Genomic DNA, 22,385 nt, shown 5'->3' with positions numbered 1-22,385 from the left:
ATTAGTAAGAGGCGATTGAAGGATTGGTGGAAGAAAAGTACGGAAACGACAAAAAACGGAGACGTACAAAAGCACACTTCGCAATAGGGTATCAGAAAATGTGGGTGTGGTAGTTCATAGCGTTCTTTTCTTCCTTTTGTATTGTTTAACCTAGGTAGGACATTAGGCAGTAAAATAGCAAGAGCTTGGTGGCGCAACCCACCGCCCCGTTCCAAAGGGGACGCTTTTAACATCCATCCTTCTTTATTTTTTGTAACCTAGGTAGGACATTAGGCAGTATAACAGTAAGAGCTTAGTGGCGCAACCCCCCCCCCCCCCCCCCCATTCCAAAGGAGACGCTCATAACATACATCTACCCCCCCTCCCAAAAAAAAAAAATATTAAGCGTCCGTCTCACTTTGCACTTCCCGTTCGGCAAAGTGACGACAGAGCAACTCATACATACTATGCACAACACATGCACTGCTCGAGTCACAACAGAGCAACACAACATAGTCAACTGCGCAGAACAGAGTAACCACAACACACGATACATACACAAACACCGCTCGAGCTGCCTATAGCCATACGCCTTGGAACCTTGTTATATAGCCATGATGTTTCGACGACTGCAGTGCCAGTGAGTGATTCTCTGTTATACGTAATTCAGCATTTTGATAGAATACGTGTTTGGGTATAGTCACTTGATAGGCACTGCGAATCCACACAGACCTGTTAATATAAAACTGCACTATAATAAATTCTTTTTGACTAGCGACTTTCAATTATCAACACCGCGGCGACGGCGATCTGAGCCTTTCACTTCGAAGTCGTAGCGGATCGCGTTTCGAGAACCGCTGACGTTTACAAAATAGATTCTCTTGAGATCACTTCAACGTTTTCTCGCCTAATTGCATACAGAAATACGAAACAATCTGCTAACCGCGGCGTCCGCACGCCGCTGCAATGCGGGTGCGTGCGAGCCCGCGCGGGGTGTGCCGGCGGCTGCCGGCGGCCGGACTTGCCGGGACGCTGAAGCCACCGCTTTCGAGCAAGCCTTAGAAATCATGGTTTGCGATCCTGTCCACAGAGTAAAAGTATTCGACTACGTCGAGGACGTCGTTCGCTGCTACACGCTGAGCAGCTGCGTGCGACTTGTAAGGATATTGGAGGAGAGCGGACGTAAATAATAGCATAGCGGCCAAGGAGGCTGTGATACAAGTTAATCGCCGTGATGTCAGGATACTACTACATACGAGAACCAAAAATTACTCACCGCGGTTGGCGTGACTGGCCCCGCTCACCATTGACGTTATCAGAAGGTTAACTGCTGGCGTCGGTTGTATTATATCCATCTCCAGGAGAGACGTGGTAACGAAGACTGTTGCGATACAGTCTATTAGGCTAAAACTACTATAACCATAGCGTAAATACAGTGGCTGAAGCGTAACCGTCGCAACAAGTGACCGGGAAGGATAGCTCCGACTTTCGGTATGCCTTCTCTCTCCGAGCGCCTCTACTGCAAAGCTGTGTCTGCGCCGTGCTTACCGTGCTTGCCGTGCTTTCTGCTAAAGAGAGAGGGTGGTTTCGCTTCGTACCGACGTTCGAGTTCGACAGCGCCTTGCAGCTTTTTAGAATCCCGGCACTCGAAACAGTGCACAACGCTGCCGCCCGTACCATGTGTGTCCCATTAGCTTCGTCTCCCGTTCACGCCTGGGCATATCCGTTTGCCCCGTACCCTTGTGCCTTTCAGTAGGCTTTTGGTACTTTGTAGTTTCAATTGTCCCTCTACATGTTATCTTCGAGAGTGCCTCCTTTTCTTCACAGACGCCGACAGTATGTGCAAAACTGCAACGCGGAAGTCAGCAATTTGTAAAAGCTTTTTTCAAATTCATTTTCTGGATACTTTTCGTTTATGCGTTTGCTTGTACCCCGCCTTTTAGGTAATACATCCATTATTGGTCGGTGCTTCCTGTCTCTGTAGTGTAGTGCGCGCTACACGGTGCATCACGGAGAAGCCGCCGTTGGCGGGCGGAGACGCAGACGAACCGGCATGCAAGTGACGCTGGATATGCAGCTGCATAATCTGGTTGTATGGTACGCTCATGCCCGTTCTTGCTCTGGTGGCAGGGCTTGTGTTCCATCTGCGGATTTGTAGGCGTTGCTTGCGGCGGGGATGCGCTCACACCGCTCGCCTACGTGGTGACTGCACCAGCAAACGTATTTTGCTTTCGCCTCGAAGCCGTCGAGGATGGCGCTTCAAAACGGCCAGAAATGCATACATTTGAGACCGCTTAACCATCTCCTCGTCCTAATCTCACACATTAAAACGAGAAACGCTGGCTGATATCTGCGGTGTCTAGGCCGAGATGCGTGAGTACGGGCTTGTCTCGCTGTGCATCAGCAGCCAGGCCCTGCTTTGAGTTGAACTATTCTCTTATCGCAGCTCCCGTTCGAGCAAGAGGTTTGACACTGGTGTTTGCTTGTGATATGAGAGATTTAGACCTTAGGTTTTGCTACTTAGCATTACTTTCCGTCGATAAGAAGTTATTGTAGCCGATGTCTGGGTCACCGGCGGCGGCGACGTAAGATACGCGCGCAAGGGAGAAACGTTCCTCCCCTTTTGATTGCCACAAGAGGGCGCGACATGTGAAGGGCATGTGAAGTAGGAACTCCCCGGCCTGAAGGAGGAAAACGGCTAGTTCCTCCTTTCCCTCTCCCTTGTTTTAAAAACAAGGGAGAGGGAGTATCATAAAATGAACTCTGCGTTCCCATAAAGTTGTAGCCAATGACTCGCTGTTTCACGGAATGCACTTTTCAAAATGTTCTTGTTATGGTCTATAATGAGCAAAAATATGGCATATCAGGTTTGGAAAGAACGTTCGGGCAAGCCGGAATGCGCTTCGCAATGCACTATACTCTATATAGTTCGTTGGAGATCTGAGTGTAAAACCGTTTTTTTTTTTTTTGCTACCTCTCTAGAATCTATATATCCTTGAAATTTCAGCGTAAAGCCTATGACAGCGACAACAGAGAAGCATCCACACACAACGCTAAATCCAATTAAACCGGCTGCTTATTTATAGTGCACTTGCGAAAAGGATATTCTTTGCTGCTTCGTAAAGTGCATGCATCCTTACCTGAGCAAGAAAAATGTTTCAATGCTGAGGAAGCCCGAGAACGCGGTAGTGAGTGCAATATTGGATCTCAGTGCGAGTACGTCGAGAATGTCCCCTTTAAAAAGAAAAAGAAAGAAGGCACGAAGATGAGCAATATCCACAAAATTGAGGGTTTGAAATCTTGAAAGCTTTTTTAGAGACAGTGCACGATAGAAACAACAGGACAATACGCTATTTCTGCTCTTTCCGTCGCTGTTTCTATCGTGTACTGTGTACCGTTGCGCTTTTTCAAGATGCAAATTGACCAACTAGCCCGATTGAACATATTGTGGTTAGACACTTTTGAGAATCCCTATAGTACAGTGTACAGTCTCGGCATTGTAAAACTGCTACAGCGTTTTGCTATTCCGCGAATTAAGCGAGGAATGTGAAACGCATCTTACGTAATGAAGATGGCGTCAAATTACACTTTTAATTAAATGTTTGTGGCTTATTTACCGAATGATACATTGCAATCTACACCGCACAACGCTTGCCGACTGGATTGAGCATTCATATCGCGCCGCAAATTCGCTTGGCAAGACACACCGTATTGAAGTACTGCGGCGAATAAATAACGTGGTATGGCGCGATAGGTTAGACTTTCAGTACTGTGACGTAGTCATCTAGGCCGCTAATGGAACATGCACAGCCTATATCACAAAAGCACAAACGCCAGTCAGCGGTTGTGGGCAACGCCCTACTGTATTTTAGTGTAGCAGTGCGTACATGCCAATTGCGACATTATTAATACTTTTGTACAGCACGCATCTCATACCGCTTACTCATCAACTAGCGCAGGTGTGCGGCGACATCCCAGTCCTGTCAACTAACAACGCAGCGTAACAAACAATTTGACGAGCAAAGCGAGGAAGACTCCAGTGGGTTTTCACACGACGTCGCCTAACTCGTTGATGTAGCAGGCGCTAAGTGCACCCCCCGCAGTAAATGCTGACGTCGTGGCGACAACAGGTGCTGGATCAGTGAGCGCCAGCTTGCGTGCTACAAGGCCTGCACTTCCGAGAGCAAGGCGAACGGTCATTTCACATCAAATCCAACTGAATCAAATCATAGGATTCAGAGTCCCGAAGTAACACTGGGCGGCTACGAAAGACGCCTTGGTAGGGGGGCTCCGAATTAATTTCGACCGCCATTAACGTGCACCTTGCTAAAGTGCCGTGAGCGACGTTTCCTCGACGCTTGACTCTTTTAGAAGCTAGAGACGGAAGTTAAAGAAGAAAAGTGCGTACCTATACTGTTCGGCTCCGCAACGACGTAGTTGTGCAAAAGCACGACCCACGCGGCGCTCAGGAAGCGCACCCCGTCGAGACAGCGCAGCCGTCCTCCAGCGCCGGCGTCCAAGTCGAAGAGTCGCTGGGTGTTGGTGACGGCCGAGAAAGCCAGCAGTAGCTGCGACTTCGTAGTCTTGGAATCTTCGCACAAAATGTAACGGTACGCCAACAGTAAACAAAAAGGCAAATAAAAACTTAGGTATCGGTGAAAAAAAAAAACTGCTGCTTTTGAAAGCAGCGCTACTGTCATTCTCAGAGACAAAAAAAAATGCACTGACACTAAAAACTTTTTTCAAGTTGGTCATTATACTATGGCGACTTGGTCTGCGACTATCTTGCAAAACCTATTGTTCGCTCAACTGTCCCTGTCAAATGCACACAGCAGCACATACCAGTGGAAGTGCAGTTGTGGGCATGTCGACTCGCCGCACGATGTTAGATATTGGTCTCTCACCCGCCGTGGTTTCTCAGTGGCTATGGTGTCGGGCTGCTGAGCACGAGGTCGCGGGATCGAATCCCGGCCACGGCGGCCGCATTTCGATGGAGGCGAAATGCGAAAACACCCGTGTACTTAGATTTAGGTGCACGTTAAAGAACTCCAGGTGGTCGAAATTTCCGGAGCCCGTCACTACGGCGTGCCTCATAATCAGAAAATGGTTTTGGCACGTAAAACCCCATAATTTAATTTAATATTGGCCTCTGTGTTTAGGCATAGAAAAGCAGCTTCTAACATGTCAAACATGAGGTGATGGCTACATTGTCGTTGTACATCGAGATGCTTCCTTCACCGTCTAACCTAAGCCACTTCATACACCGGAAAGGGGCAGTGGTGCTTGGATGAAGGGGCTTTAATCTAAACGTGGTACTTCAAAAAATGGTTTTTCACGTTTGTAATTTACCGGTCGGTAACAATACCCGATTTACAAAGCGATTATGTCCCTGATTTGTATCCGCGGGTCTCGGGAGGGTTTATTAATGAGCGCCCATGTGCAATTACGGCCGGGACGAAAGTGTATCGCGGCTTTTTCTCCATTGTTCCGAGGCGTGATCTTTGTTTCCTTCTTTCTTTTTTCGTGATTCCTAGTCATTGCCTTTCCATCACTCTCGGAAAGCATCGCTATTTGTGTTTTAAGGAATTATGTCTTTTAACAAAAGCGATTGCCTTAAGTAATAACATGGAACATTACAAATCCACTGCGACTTTTCACAGCCTTGATTACTCTGTGCGTGTTTCCAGGGCTCTACTAGAGACGCAAAAAGTCATTCAATAGCAGCTAGATGCACTTTCGGCAACACACATTGCAACTTGCAAATCGTCAAGTAGTTCTACTACTGTACTATTGTCCTGTGAAACAAGTGATTTAGATTTTCCTTGTGTCACATATCGGAGGGTAAAAAAGGTACTGCCGAAACTATTTTCAAATGAAAATTGTGGACGTCCTGCAGCTCACTCATCTGCAGTAGCGTCAGAGAGTTAGCCTTACGTAATTCTAGAGCTCATAACTTCTTCAAGACATACTGAGCAAGGTCACAAAAGGCGCAATCAGCTGCTAGGGAAGGTTGTTGCAGCCTGGATGCGGGATCTGACGGTATTATTCGAGCATCCGCACCGCCACCACATATTCCCAGACCTCTGATGAAGTTTGCTTAGGAACTATTGATTGCTCTGATGATGACAAGATACGCCTCTGGACTGCGATAAACCTTCACAGTCGATTCCATTGTTTCACTAATCACGAAGCTATACCTTGCATCGATCGAAATCGTTCTCGCGGCACTCCAGCTTTACAGTTATCAGGAAGTGGCGGAAATTACCTGTGTTAGTATGGCTAGAAATCGCAACGTGTATATGTATAGGTAGTTAAGAAGACATAATATTATCATTCTTCTTATTAATAAGTTTTGGGCACGTGTTCCAATTTCGAATTCAAGCTGAATATTAATTAAATCATGTCTCTGATTCCCAGAACGCCTAAGGTTAGCAGCACTTCGACGGTAATCGTCCTTAATATGTGGTACAACTTACATTGGTGTTCCACCTGGAACCTTCCCAAAAGCCTCCCTCTAGCAGTTCAGGACTATCTTAACTCGCGCTGTCGTGTTGAAGTCTTTCAGCCTGAATGATAGCTAGGTACAGTGAATCTTTAACAATGAGTTATCGATAATAACTATTAATTGACGAGTACCTTTGAAAGCTGATTGATTCGTTCTCGGTGAATACCGCAGCCACAGGTCCACGGCAGAGGCCAAGATCACCGCCGCCAGCAAGCAGACCAACGCACACCTGAATTATAAAGAAAAAGGCAACTCATTACCAAAAGGTCTTGCATTGCTGCACGTTTTTTCTTTTTTCATTTCCTGTGTGTCTTGGTCGAATCCTTATCGACTTAAGCTAAACGTTGTGTATTAAAACAACGAAAGAACAGCTTTCTTTTATTTGATTTCTTTCTTTTTTTTAATTTTTCTGCATGACGCCTTTCGAATTGTGTGACCATGGCGCCTCATCATATAATGTCTGTCGAAACCGAAATTCTTCCGCGGCAGCAAGAACCGAATGAAAAACAAAATGTTGAAATTTTCGTAGGGGCATTATAACGTATTACTTCAGTTCAATTCAGGAAAACACTGCGTTTGCACCGGGGAAACTACCTATTTTCGTAAACTATGATGCTTAGTATTTCTTGTGATATGTTTCATCTGCACGAGGTCACCAAAAAAGGAACAATCTTTTATAACGACAAGAAGCAATCACGCGATTTGGAAAAGCATTCTTGCCACAGCGTGTATAATACTTACAGTGCGAAGACCTGATCTGCACCCAGCGTTGTCGGTGAGGAATCGGTGCAAACAGGGACCTTAACTTGTACGCCATAAGGTTCGGCAGCTGCGACACAAGGGAACAGGAAAAAAAAATCAACAACGATTACGATACTGCCTAATGCGAAATTTCAGCGTCGCTCTGTAAGTGTTTTTCTTTCGAGATATATTGGCTGGTGCCGACAATCTGCTTCGTACGGCACGTTGCAAACTGAGCGAAGTGTGGCACGAGTGCCTCGCTAATCGGGCGATCGCGAGGGACAGAGCGCGGATAACGCCTGGGCGCGTTTCACAGCGGCCACTGCAAACAGACCTCTGCTAACGCAGCGCTTTATTTTCATATATATTACCCTTGGACGCGCTCGCCGCACGCCGTCGGTGAACAGACGACGCGCGCTACTCTGGCGCCATCTCTTAGCAATCGTCGCCGCGGAGCGGCACTACGCTTTTCTTCTCACGCCTCATGCTTTCACTCTAGCCTCCTCCTCCGCTTTTCTCCTCGCGCTCTCTTCGCTTGTCTTCTCCCATTGCGGTCCGCGTTCGCTCTTTCGTCCTTCGCTCTGCTCGTTCGCTCGGTTACGCCGACGACGCCGAAGTACGCCGGCCCTCAACGCAGGAACGGGCTATTAAGAGCTGGGCTCTAAAAAGAAAAAAAAACATGTTGTGGACACGTGCCACACACATACACGCCGTGTGGAATGCATAAGCGCACGCAACATCAAGGCCGCGGTGCGGCAGTGAAGTCCTCCAGCTGGCGTTACACGTCGAGAGGACACCGATCACACTTTATTATTTATTAAATTATGAGGCTTTACGTGCCAAAACCACTTTCTGATTATGAGGCACGCCGTAGTGGAGGACTCCGGAAATTTCGACCACCTGGAGCTCTTTAACGTGCACCTAAATCTAAGTGCACGGGTGTTTTCGCATTTCGCCCCCATCGAAATGCGGCTGCCGTGGCCGATATTCGATCCCGCGACCTCGTGCTCAGCAGCCCAACACCATAGCCACTGAGCAACCACGGCGGGTACCCGATCAAACTCCTCGAGGCTATAGGCTATTAGCAATAGCCAAGTGTTTATACTTCGTCTAACGGGCACAAGTTCGCCCAGTAGATGCACTTGGCCACATATACTATACTATATACTATACTATATGAATACTTATAGCTATTCTGTTTACGAGTATATGCGTGACGTCAACATCATGAGCAGGAGTCGACGTGTGGTTCTGTGAGTCATTGAGATTCAGCAGTCCCGAGTAAGTGACTGCACTGAGGAGCTCCGCCGCAGTGTATCGGTTCATATGATCTAGAAACCCGTCATACAAGCTCACGAATCATTATAAGGCTGCCTTATATAGTAATGCTTAAGATTGTTTTTCGTTTCTAACTTCACACTAGTTGTATTAGTTGTGTTCCAACAAGGAAATGCCCGGCTGTGATACTATACAACGTCATCGTATTTCCCGCAGAAAGCATTAATAAACGAAGTAGCGTTATAATTTCACTTTCCTAGATAAGAAAACAATTTTCACAGATCACATTTAAAGCGTATATATAGTAGGAGAAGATGTGGAACCGCTTATGTGATTCAAAATAAACGTGAAAACTATAATAAAATGAGCAAATGCCCCGTAACTGAACTCCGCCACCAAGTGTAGACTGCGCAAGAGTGTGAGCCAAATACATGGCTTCCGAGATTCACGGTACCGCGATGTGGGTTGCCTGGTTGCTCGCCTCAGAGCTCCCGCGCACTCGAAGCGTACACACCTCATGTCTCCATTCATACAGAATTACCGGCACAAAATTTTCCGGCCGTCACAATCCTCCCGTATGTTCCGTTTTCCAGGTATACATCTTTGGAGGAGTTGCTCCGGCTTTGCCCATGTGACATTCTGGAGGACTGTACATTTTACCATATCACTCATAACCCAAGCCGCCACTTAGGATTATTTTGCGTTTGAGGATACGACCATTCATACAACAGGAACCTTTACGAAGAACACAGGGGAATGATGCCCAAGGTTTGCCAGTATCCGAACGCGTAAATGGCTCATTTCGGGCCAAGAAACTACTAAGTTACCAGAAAATTGCATCTGAAGGGTCCGAATACCTGTTTCGTAATTTAAATCTCCCGCCGGACCCCAGGACACCAAGCTCGACGAGCGGCTCTAGCAAGACAACTGTCTCTTGTACATAAGCAATCACCACTTCTCCTATCATCATCATCCATCCCAGTGCTTTCACTCCCCTTCCCTCGTCCCCAGGGCAGAGTAGCAGACTAGAGCGCACTAGCTCAGGTCGACCTCTCTGTCTTTCCTATCAGTAAATTCTATTCTATATACAAGTCTGCCGCCACCCAACGAGGGGAGTGGTGACTTTGCACGCGCCATCACCACTTTTTGCTGCCGTCGGTGAATAAAACGGCGCCCGACAGACGGCGGTCCCGAGCCAAGACATAGCGGTGGATTCGCCGCGGCGGCTGCTTTTTGGTCAAGTGGCGTAGACCGTTCGGGCATCCCGCGACATCACATGGAAGTTAAAGTCTCTGCTACTTGCAGTTTGTGCGAGTTTCCCAAGCCAGCAAAACCAGCGCAGCACTGCGCGGTAATGAAACTAGTGAAACGAGAAAGCGTGGAGGGCGCGGAGTCGAGCGAAAACGAAACTTTCCGACCGGCCGCGTCGTTGTCAAGGGCAATTTCAATGAGTTATTTTTTCTAAATATGAAATAGAGCTGAACAAGTAGCATTTTATTTCGTTTTATAATACAATACAAGGATGTTTTTTGCAACGAGCGGTTAAGTGCTAGTGACAGAATTTAACGGAGGAGTGCTTTCGTCATCGGGCAAATAGTTGAAGATTCCGGGGGAGCCTCTTAACATGTCCTGCGTTTACCTCAATTTCTCGGTTATTAAGCCTCTGTTCGCGATAATATTGACGCCTTAGAGATTCTCAAGCACTGATCTATCACTTTAGCTTGACTTAGTATTTGCCTTTACTGTCCCTTTAAGTATGAAGAGAGAAGTTAATACTAGAAAAGGCAACACACATAGTTGAGAGAAAAAACGTGTTACCCGTCGTATATCATGTTGAATCAAGGGCCAACGGACGCAATCGTCCGCGCTGGTCTCTCCCTTTTAACTCTACCCCTGAGGCCATGATACCTCTCGCGGAGCTGCTGGTCACTCTCCCGAAAACCAAGTGAGTGACGGGAATAACAGGTACAGAGTTGTTGTCGACAGAGGAAGAGCCAGCTCTAAAAGTTTGGAGAGTCCTTGGAAGACTTGGAAAGGAGTTCTTGAATGCCAAACTACTCCAGGCATATTATGTGAGTCTAACAGACAGTGAATGCATGGAGACGCTTTAATTCACTTTATTGTCTCTTCTCTTCACGTGATTGTTACTAAAGATCAAACCCCTTAATTTCCCTCATTCTTCTCGATTAAGACCTCTTAAAACGTCTACGGCAAGGAGACGGCTGATATTCTTCAAACAACGAAGAGATTAACTGCCCAACCTTTGATGGTAAGAACGCGAGCTAGTTGTTCGTCGTTGAACTATGCATAATATACGCTGCAGAGGGCCTGCGTTGAAGTGCTTCAACGTAACCTCGGAGCACTTACAAGCAGCGTATACAGCGGAGTGTGAATTCCGCCATAAATAAACTTACGTAAGCTGTCTGGATGAATGCACCAACCTTACATACTTGTTCTTCTCAACGTAGCCCATTCATCGCGACAGCGTAAGTGTCGAGCCAACAAAGGCTGGGCCAACTTACCAGCTGCAAGCAAGCTCTCCATGTCGGCGGCTGCGCACGTAGACGGGGCACAGAGCGCGGCACGCAGGCCCAGCTGGTACGGGTTCTCTTGGAGGCTCTCGAACTCCTCAAAGCTTCCTATGCGCTTTTTCATCTCCGGCGTATTCTCGAAGACGCGCCTGATGAGCTTTCTCAAGAATGGGTTCCCTTGTGCCTTCAGGAAGACGCTGCAGAATGAGCCCCGAAACGCCACTAGGCTGCTGTTAGCACCCTCCGGCACTGCGATTCCCAGGCACTCATCATAGCGGCCGAGGCTGCCACTGTTCATCTCAAGTACTCCAGCTGGAATGCCCACCGACTCGACAACTGCGAAACAGGAAAGAAAAACAAAGGATACCAAAGTGTCGTAATTGTAGTTGTGGCACAACATACTGCGTACACATAGCTTAACGCAACATCATGGCTTATATTTTCCGTATCTGAACAAGTGTTTAGACATGTAGCCATGCGTATACGGGGATATAAATCGCCACATGGTGAAGAAACGGCGAAAACACCATACGACGGCTAAAAAGGCACAGCACAGAGCAGTTACTACCAACTGACGCTTGTTGCTGAAACCACAACATATACCAGCCAACACGCAATGTAAAACTTATATCAAGAGGGCGGGAAAACGAAACATTTCGTCACCATGTTTCTTCACGATGTGAAGTCACCAACTACTTTACGTGTGCGCCCTTCTACAATTTATAAAGCTCTATAGTTCGAGTTCGTAGTCAGTGTCTACAGAGTGTAAGGAGTCTTTTCTGTGACATTGAATCGGATGCTGGGTCCCCGGCCTTGCCCATCAAAACAGCGCAAAACCTTGGACTTCTTGTTCTCATATATTGAGACAACCGGTTTACTGTCTAAACTATGACTCACGCACGTCTTCTCATCAAGATTGTGATTTAATTTTATTTTGCATTTACCGTCTACATTTGTCGCATCGGACACTTACCCTATTACTGATAACATCACACGACCTGCATTGTTTTATTTTATTTTCCTTTCTTCTTCTGCCCACCTTCTTCTAGGGCCTTTCTTCTCCTTCATCCCAATCCCTGCAGAGTAGCATGTAGACCAAAACACGCTGGCTGAACACTCGGCATTTTCAATAAAGATCTTTCTCTCTCTCTCTTGTGTGGCGTCGTTTTACCACCATCTCAGTCCACAATGTCACATTCCTGCGGCAGTGGCTGACTACCACAAACGAGACAGAGGTATAAAAGAAGCAGTAGAGGCAGAGGAATAGATGAGAGGAAAGGTGGGCAGGGAAACCAGGCTGCTTCTCGATTGCTACCCTGCACTGGGGCTTAAGGAAATGGACACAAAAATGAAACAAGAAGGAAGAGTGCCATAAACTCACCCGCTTGTTCATACGCAAGGCGGCGTTTTTACTGCGCAGTCAAGGATAGTCGCGCTGATCAGTCTCCCTTACGAACTGCAGAAGACCTCTCGTATAGCTTGCTAAGGGAATGAGGCTAGTGACAAGGGCCCCCCAATTGTGTATTATTTTGCTGTAAAATTCACTGCATGGCCCATTGAAACAAGCGCAAATAAATTTAGAGCATAATGCAACAATAGTGCTGCGACGAAACAAAGACGACAAGAAAGATGAATATTGGGCGTTGGTAGCAGACCATAATGCCTATAATGCCATCCTCATCTAGCACCTGCACATAAACGCCCCTCATCCTTAACATTTTGCTTTCGTCGAGGTGCTTGGTATTGATCAGCGTATGCCTCTGGCTGACTTCAATATGTTGTCATCTGACGCTCAATATGCGGCCAAAATTAGGAGACTGTGGAGTAGTTAAGAGGCGCGTTGTGGAAAATTGTCAAAATTATGTTACTCCGCTTTGGAAGTTTATGGGGAATTCATCAACGTATCTTTTTTGAAGTATGGCTCATATCCCGTTGAAACTTAGTCGGAATAAAGCGTATTATTAGGAGGAGCCTGATTAAGAAATTTCAAGCTTGTGCTATGTTGGGGAGCGCTCTAGGAAATTTTCAAAATGCCGTCGTGACTATATAGCCCATTTTTTGGAGCGCTAAATTAAATATTTTACGATTTATTTGCGTTAGCAATCTGTTCACCATATGTTGTTAAAGCTTTGAAAGCGCGTAGTTTAGACCCTCTATATACGCTTAGAAACAAATGTCTAAAGTATTCTTCTCAGTTCAGAAGTGTTAGAGCATTACCTGAAAGTGATAACGCGAAACGACAAATCAAATAACGACGCGAGAGGTGCAAGTTTGGTCCTGCGAGCGAAAGTAGTCGGGAACATGCAAAAATGATGCGAAAGGTTCCGCAGGAACCGAAAACACTTTTTTTTTTCTTTCTTTAATCCTCACGCCGCCCAGGCGGCGCGTCCTCTTCATTGGAAGTTGGGTTGTGATACCGCAAGGTCGCGATATAGCTCCGTTCCACAGTGCGATGCGCGAATTTTAGGAACAAGTCAAGAAAAAAAATGCATATTCTAGACACTGTGGAAATCGGTGTAAGTGAAGCTGTGGTGAGCGGCAAAAAGGCGCTTGTCGATAAACGCGTAGCGGCTTTTGGCGACGAGCCCGTCAAGTTGAATTCGCAACACCGGATGTATTGCCGATTATATCAGTATGATGAGCATGACGTATCTCAGTGTCGGCGAATCACGCCATACACGAAAACAATGCAGGCGAGCCGCTAGCGGCCTGAGTCGTTGCGGCAATGCCACGACATGTACGGCCGTACGTGGACTGAATCGGTGATCCGTCTCATCGTGTGAATCCAGCTTAATCGGCATGAGCCGCGGTGGCATATATCTCGCTGACCAAAGGTGAGTTTTATTCCGAGGCGATCTTCTGGAGCATCTCTTCCGGTAATATTATATCACCTTCTCGACCTTTCGCGTCTTCCACACTACATGCTCTCGTCAAAGCAGACGGCCAAAAGCGTTCTTGGCGTTGTGCGAAGTTGACACGTGAACTTGGCACAGCCACGGAGACACAGCGCCAGACATACTGTCAGCTGAAATCGAGTGACGCGTTCGCTGCGAGCGAGAACACGCGCCAGCTGACGTCACCACTGATGCGAGGGCATCTGCACGATTAGAACGGCGAGGTGCACCCGCACAGCGGCAGGAATTCCACGATACGACGAGTGCAATCGGTCGGTTGCGCTGTTCGTGATGAGCGGAAGGCGACACCATCTGGTGGTGTTTGGGCGTGACATGACTGAACTCTTCACTACAATACCAATGTCATGTCGCAGTACGCAGGCTTCCGCAAACAGCCGCTGTCTCACAAAAGAAGTAGCCCTAAACTGGCAAAGAAAACAATGTCGTTTTTAGCTAGATTTATTAAATAGCTTCTGGTGAATAACTTTTTGCGTGGAAGAAAGACGTGCCAAAATTACAAAGGGCGCTTGATTTCCTGTGAATCCGCCTTTTGCGATGCAGTGTGGCACTATCGTGCGGTGGCCACGAGAAATAACTTGGCAGGCGCCGCTGCGCGCCGCGAGAGCCGCCCCACGCGAGACTGGCGACCAAACAAGCAGCGCGTGAGACAAGACGGAAACAACGTGTACGCGCCGTCATATTTTGTCACCGTCAGCTATAGCCATCGACCCCGCTGGTGCATTCTTTGTACCCGGAGGTTTCTTCAGCGTGGCGTACGGCTGGAAGAAGAGCTTCGGCAACGCTTTACAAGCTCCTTCTTGGCCTTAAACCGCTGCACCTGTGGCGTAAAGTGAATAAGTAATAAAACACTTTGAGTACGCACAAAAACACATGACTCGAACAGGGCATGACGTGTAGTTCTCAGGGCGAATGTCACGTTTCACCACTGCATGTCTTGCTTTATGGTGTGCCATAGTGCTAGGCGTACATACATGCACAGACAGTGGAGAGGCCAACAGTATGCCAAGTTACATACGTCATTTACGTCAAGTGTGTGTACGTCAAGTATACGTCAAGTTTGTGTACATCTACAAAAACGCCAAAATCGGTCAGAATGACCAAAATCGGTGATACCTCCTGTTTATGAGGCGCCTGTCTTCCTCTTAGAACGCGCCGCGGCACGAACGTAGCGGTCAACCGCGTCCTTTTTGGAAATGGTGCGTGTACGCAAACAGCGTCGGTATTGTCACGTGGTAGTGACAGTAATGAACAGAGTAGCAATACTGTGAATGATGAAACTAATACCCCTGTCACACGGGAAGATTTAATGTCATTCGAATCGAATGGCATTCGATGCATCGAATGCCATTCGGTCTCTTGCGGTGCTACACAGTAAAATATAATGGCACTCGCAAATGATAGCAATGACAATCTGGAACAAAATTTGTGAAATTCAAAGAAAGTTTGTGCCTATTAAACGCGTTTAGGAACTTTTGCGAGTACTTTTAAAATGGACGAAAACATTTTGATGCCAATTATTCACAACTTAAAGCACTTAGATCAACACATCCAATATGATCGACCACCGTAACAGACTCCTGATGCAAAGAGTAATAGCGCTTGAGCACAGCCCGTGGTGAAAATATCATCGCGGCAAAAATAATTATCCTTTTTATAAGTCTAAAAACTATCTTCCGACTTTGCTGATGCACGCATTATTCTTTCGCGTTGCGTGTCGCTGTTGTCTATCTGGGGTCAAGAGTATACATTCGGTTGGAAATCTAATGCGAATGAGTTCCCCTAACTCATTCGACGGCAAATGTCCTTCCATTCGAATGACATTAAATTTTCCCGTGTAAATCCGGATTATTGGGATTATATGCGAATGCCATTCGATTTGAATGACAGTAAATCTTCCCGTGTGACAGGGGTATAACATTTATTGGCCAAACCTGCGCCCACAAAAACAGGCTACACTTGAAGCACAAGGATAGCGGCGAACAAAGTCGGCGATCGTCGAAATCTTATCAGCGGGTCGATCAAGCGCGTCAGCTTTTATACACGAGTGATCGATGGTTCTAGAGTAATCGCTAGTGCCCGCGTGTCTTCCAGAAAGTTCTGCAGCATTCGCGTCGCGCATATATTCAATCAAATTACACAAGGTTGGTTCCGCGACAACAGACAGCTGATAGAACGATTGATAACATTCGAGAAACTTCCGATACATGCGCGCGCGCGTCCCACGCTGAGCGATAACATTTGTTTGACGGTGCAAAGCCGTCACCCGAAAAAGATAAACAAGTGCACGTGTCAGTATGAAGTCCAGATGTCTGGGCGGCTGAGATGTCTGGGCGGCTGAAGGTGCCCCTGAAATGAGCCAGTTACACAATAAGGCGCTCCACACGACTCCAGAAATGCTGCACAGGAAAATGAGCCTTCAGTACATACCGTACTACATCCCGATTGGCTAAACGAACATAAAAGCCTTCTGCAAGTAAATATTACTTGGTACCGACAAGAATGACGAAACGACAACTATCAGCGATTGCTAACTAGCACTATCAGCTACTTCCATGTGCATAGTGCACGCTTTTTCCCACGTCAGCCCAGCAGTGCAGGTGAGCTTGGCTCCCACAGATAACCAGTCCGACATCACGAACATTCACTGAGCGTTTATAAAGCTACAAGTGCGCACGGTGTGAAGTTGCGAAATGACGGCGTTCTTGCGACTGTCACAGAGAGACGATAGAAAAATAAAAAAAAAGCACTTCGCGTTTCACTCAACCTGGGTGCGTGAGCTCAGAGATCGTTTGTTTCGCTAGCTCAAACATACATTTGCGTCTTCGTCTAGATTATACATATGAGTCAGTAATGACAAACACAGAGAGGTAAGCTGCGTATGCCAATACATACCTGTCACAAAGTGCAGCCCTAATCTAGGCTTCACGGCGCTGTCGATCGCGTTTTACCCAGGGAAATCGGCAAATCCGCATTGCCCTGCTGGGACGGTCACGGGAGGTGCGGCCATAAACGACACACGACATTCGCATCGAGCCAAATTTCGATGGCAATAATGTTCGAAAAGCGTTCCGTGCGCGCGGCAGCGAGAATCGCAAGGCTGACAAGTCAGTGAAACGACTTTATTGGAGGTCCGGCGAAGGACATGAACTCGTCCCGTGCCGGTCTGTAAGAGTCTAAGAGAAACGGCTGGCGCCCTTTTCCACTGACAAGTGCAGCGCCTACCACGGCCGTACTCCACTCACTCGGAGGAGAGAGTCGAGTCCGGCCGTGCGCCTGCCAAATTGCTTCGGTCCTCAGCCGCTAGGGCGCTGCGCATGCGCAGTTCGGCGTCGCAAAAGGCAGATTCTACGAAAATTTTTTATTAAAAGCAACACAGTTTGAAAGAGCAAGTATGAAAACCTAGAATTGAAAGGTGCGAGTAGCAAAACAGTATATTCTGGGCCAGTGGCGTAGCAACGGGGGGGCGGGCGGGGGGGTGCCAGATGAGGGAGGGTGTGATATGTCTGAAGACCCCCCCCCCTCTTTCCACCGGCTTGACTGGGCGTAAATGCTAAAGACTGCTCCGGTAACCAGCAACATGAGCTCATGTACCAAATGTGTGGTGCCGCCGAATTGTCGGCTGCAGCTTTATCAACATCCGACGTAATAATTGTACGAATGTGCGGGCTGAAAATTTTAATTCGCCAAGTGATCGCTGAACTACTCGCCTTAGCGGAACGTTCCATGCGTGGCGCGCTCGTGCGGTGCGCTCATGCCCCACCATGGTTTGCGAGTCTTCCGTATGTAAACAGTGTTCCATTTATCAGTTTTGTATCGTTTGTATTGAAATACCACGGTCCAGACGATGCTTTATTCCAAGAAGGAAAAATAGCGCCTCCGCAAAAACGAACACAAGCCGTTGATTGATGATGACTTTGTACAGATGAAGTCCACATAGATGCTTACACTAATTTCCCCCGTGGACGGAAGCGGCCAGGCTGGCCGCACATTAGACAGTGAACGGAGATGAAAGGGATTCAGGCGGGAATCGTGCACGATCTCTGTTCCGCGGCGCCGTCGGTCAGTTGGGTATCAACAGGTGTAAGGCGACAGTTCACCCGCGAGGTCTGCTATATGACTTTGTATAGGCCAATATATCGAGACTGAAGCGTCTCATATAAACCGGCTGTTCGTGCAGGTGCCCATAGGAGCACATCGTCGCCAGTGCGGTAGGAAACGACGTGGTGAGAGGCATTGTACCGATGTTTGCGATCGTCTTGGCTTGCTTTAGTGTTCATATGGGGGGCACATGCAAGTCATATGGGGGGCACATGCACATGCATATGGAGGGCACATGCAACCGACAAACGGAGGCCTCAGGTGCTCTCCTGCAACCTCCGAAAATCGTCACGCAGCCAAAACAACAACGACATTCCTAACATTAACGTTGAGTGTATTCTAGTAAACGCTAATTAAAGGCGCCGAGAAGTACAACGAGAGCACAAATTCGAACGAGCTCGCCCGCGTCGGTGCCCATGACCGTTGGCGTCTGTGTTTTGCGCGTGTCGCCCACTTCAGACCTAGTCTAGTAACGTTGCTTCAGACCGACTCACAGTGTTGGCGCCGGCGCGGGGCGTCCCTCTCCTGGGCGAGAGCGTTCGTTTCATAGAGCATTAGTAAGATCTTGATGAGGGCTAGTTGGTTCATACTTAGAACTGAGGTGAAACAGCGCGAAAAAGACGAGGACACAAGGAAACAAATACCACAGACAAGCGCTGTGTTTCCTTGTGTCCTCGTCTTTTTCGCGCTATTTCACCTCAGTTTCACAGAGGTTCCAAATGGGAGCACCGCGGCATTCAGCCACACACAAACTGAGATATTCGAACACTACAACACCGCACTTCCCTCTTGCGTGCTCATGGACCGAGTTTTCTGTGTCGCTGCTGATGTCTCCACAAGAAAACGAATGACTGACGAGCATTTTGAAAAGCGATTATTGTGAAGATAAGTAATTTCTTATGCGCTGCAGAGGGCACAACGATAGTACCAGGTCAGCTCGTTCTATTAACTGTATCAGTGCAGTGTTAATAAAAGTTCGGAGTAATGTAACGTAGAAGTAATCCACTATTTTTGAGTAACTCGTCAATTACATTCGTCGGGCAATAACTGTAACTGCAATCATATGCACCATTGAATCGAGTAATTGCAACCTGTTACTTTTTTTTTTTTTTTTGCTGTAACGTGTACAAATCTGTTTCTGCAAGACTTATTGAAGCCTGTAGTTTGAAAGAGAAACGTAAGTGGCGATTACTGCGAATGGTTCTGATGCAGCGGAGTCGAGATTGCCGCGTGAGGCACAACTTGCATATCAAACGCATGGACGCAGCAAATGTTTTTGTTAAATTATTTCCAGTCAGTACATGAGCCTGTCCCACGTTTAGGCGACTGCGAATATGTTTTGCTGACTCAGACGAACCATTTTCTTTGGAAAATCTCACCGCGTTTGCACCCCTTTAAAGCATTGTACCACCAGCATAAATTCAAAGGCGAACAGAAAATCACTGATGAGAGCACCAACGTCCCGGGTACTAATTGCATGAGAACGCGACCTGTGATGACTTTGCAGCTGCTGTCTTTGTGCAGCGTAGGCCCCTATTGTACGTTTAAAGTATGTCACTCACAAATTCATACGAGCATGGAAGCGAAGGAACTCGTTCGAGTTTTCGACTTCTTCCCGTTTGAACTTATGCTGATGGTACGGTGCTATGCACTATTGCACTTTGCTGAAGCAGGAGTTATCAAACTCCATGCGTCAATTCTCGCAGGAACTACTGAGCCTCTGTGCAAAAGCCGCGACTCCCCAGCGACCGCGACTCGCCAGCAACAGAATCATTCGGAACAATCCACACTTTCATAGGAGACGCCTTCGGTTCTCATCTGCCAGCACAAAGTGTGCTTTGCATTTTTGTATGCATTTAATTGCGGATGGTAAATTTATGGTATTGTGGGACCCACGATTTTCCTCTTAGCTGTTGTTTACCCGTGCACCTTCGTTTATTCACGCATAAGCAATTTTGAAAAACGTGGCGCAAATCGCCGGGGCCAATAAGATGGCTGTGTGAGGTAATCTAGAAGTAGCCATGCAGCAAAGATTTAATTTTCTTCACATTGACTAGCGTTAATCGAGCTGTGTAGGATGCATTAATTACTTCCTTTGAGGACAACTTGCATCGTTGGAGGTTTCCAAAGTCCTAGAGAGCTAATGATAATAAATTATTTTCTACAACTGCTACAATACCCCGGTCGTATTTTTCTTCCTTTGTTTTGCATAGCTCCATTTATGATCAAGTACACTTTTACATAGCTGTTATTGTTGTTATTGTAGTTCCTTTGGCACTGAAATTATTACTTTTATTGCAGTTGACATGAACAATGTTATACGGCTTGTCGAGATGCGGTAATGAAATGCTAGAAGTCCATAGAGGGTCTACTTCAATTCAAGCCTAAGCGCCAACATGCGCAACAAGAAACTCTTTTGGTCTGCTTCAAATATCAGGCAGTCAAATTTCTCTATAAATATTGTGTTTACCTCTCGCTCAAAAGCCGAAAGACTCTCAATGCGCCGTGCTCAGCGCCTTACGCCCTCGCCTGATTTTCATGAGGCGAGGGCGAAAGGGGAACGCGCGGATCCAGTCCTCCTCTCTGGCTTGTGCGATCCGGCGCGGCGCTGCTTGAAAGTACTGCTGTCACATGCTGCGTAACGATTTCGAGATGATTTAGAACGTACTTTATAAAATTTACGCAACGTCCGTTCATGTAAGATCGTCAGGGAAGTCTTTCGGTGCATCGGTAACTACAGTTCGCGGAAATATCTCTTAGGGGCGCAAGCATGTGACGCGCTTTATCAGCTGCGGTGTCTGTGTGTTGTGAACTATTTTGCGTATATCGGTTTTAATTAAACAAAGAGAATCGGTGTCTCTGCATAACCAACATGAAATGGTAAATCTGCTCACTATCTGATCGCTTGGCGTAGGGAATAAAACATAAAACATAAGAGCGCATGCTCGTGTACGGCTAACCTAAGGCAACCACGAAACATCTAAGCGGCAGGTGCTGTCAAATAATTGTGATATACCAGCGTCGTTCTCACGCATTTCAGATCTAGTAGGCTTGAAATCACTATATGTCTACGCTTGCCTTCGGCATGAGACCGATGGCGCTGCTCCACACAGCGATATAGAGCTGTAGGTGACCCAGCATGATACATGTATAAGCTATGTGCTTCGACATTGTCTTTGTGCCCTGTAAAGCCATATGTATGATAGGCATCGCATAAAAAAGAATGTGATGGCTATTTTTGAGGACAAAATTTTCGTAATATGTGTGAGCGCGTCATAGAGAACGGAACGAACACAACCGAAAAAAAGAAATCGGTTATTATCCTATTTCTCGAAAAGGAAAGAGAAAACAGGCTAACACGGCAATACGACCTCACATAGTACGCCGCACAACGTTTGTAGATCTATAAACGTTGATGCCGTATGCTTGAACCATGTGCTATACAGAACAAAAATATTTGTAATCCAAGACGCTCGCGCAGTTCGCAAACAGTCGCTTTGTTGGACAAGCTTAATTCACACTCTAAGGTATGCTGTTGTTACTAACCAAAACTATTTTATTCATGGGTGGAACTTGATCCACGGAACCAAACAGTCACGCAATGTAATCTGTAATGGGTAATCTATAAAGAGTGGGCACGGCATAGCGGCAGCCATGCAGTCGCTCAAAAACCCGATCTTGCTCTTTGTGCAGTTTATCCCTCGGTCTGGCATGTGGCTACATCCTACGGATCCAGCGATTACCGGCTGTCCATCACCAGCGTTGCTGACGGCCCCGATCTTCAATAATGCGTACTCTTGTCATCTGCCCTGCTTTAGCGGGGGCAACCCTTCCATGGTCAGCAGGTCGACGACACTGCGGGCGACTGCAGCGACGCAGGAGGATATAAGAGCACTGGAAATCCTACGCCCCTTCAGTGGGGACGGTGGAGCTGCAGCTATGCAGTCGCTAAAAACCCCGTCTTGCTTATTGTGCAGGTTAGTAAACCCCCCCCTCTCTCTCTATTGTAAGCGGACTAGCAACGTCTGCCTGCTGCTCCTACCGTGCCCAAGTGTGCTCTCTGAGATGTTTGTGCAAATGCGTATTTGTTACAAAGCTCTTAATGTGTTGCGGTGACGTTGAACTAAACCCTGGTCCTACTAACAAAGAAATACTTGTTGCTATCACTAAACTTTCTGAAAACGTTGACCACCGTCCCGTTGAACTCCCAGAAGCTCTCTACGACCTAAAGACAAAGCAGGAGTCCTTAGTACAGACCGCCGCTAACCTAACAGTAAGATTATCCGCGAATGACTCCTTCGTCGAATCATTCGACGGTTCTGCAGCTCTTAAGGATGC

The 22,385-nt window shown here is 47.1% G+C and overlaps 1 protein-coding gene across 1 annotated transcript in view; it reads right to left on the bottom strand.

Moving 5' to 3' along the window:
* LOC140219337 (uncharacterized) overlaps nt 1-22,385 on the bottom strand; it is a 139,005-nt gene that overhangs the window by 99,039 nt on the left and 17,581 nt on the right. The window contains exons 3-6 of the mRNA XM_072289112.1: nt 11,026-11,370; nt 7,226-7,313; nt 6,616-6,713; nt 4,388-4,570 (exon numbers count right to left, since the gene is read on the bottom strand). Coding sequence (XP_072145213.1) covers nt 4,388-4,570; nt 6,616-6,713; nt 7,226-7,313; nt 11,026-11,370 — 714 coding nt within the window. The remainder of the gene's footprint in view (nt 1-4,387; nt 4,571-6,615; nt 6,714-7,225; nt 7,314-11,025; nt 11,371-22,385) is intronic.

The sequence above is a fragment of the Dermacentor andersoni genome, chromosome 1 (genome assembly GCF_023375885.2).
Source record: "Dermacentor andersoni chromosome 1, qqDerAnde1_hic_scaffold, whole genome shotgun sequence".
NCBI classification, from domain to species: Eukaryota; Metazoa; Arthropoda; class Arachnida; order Ixodida; family Ixodidae; genus Dermacentor; species Dermacentor andersoni.
The sequence above is the reverse complement of the archived record's forward strand: the minus strand, read 5'-3'. Positions and strand labels throughout refer to the sequence as shown.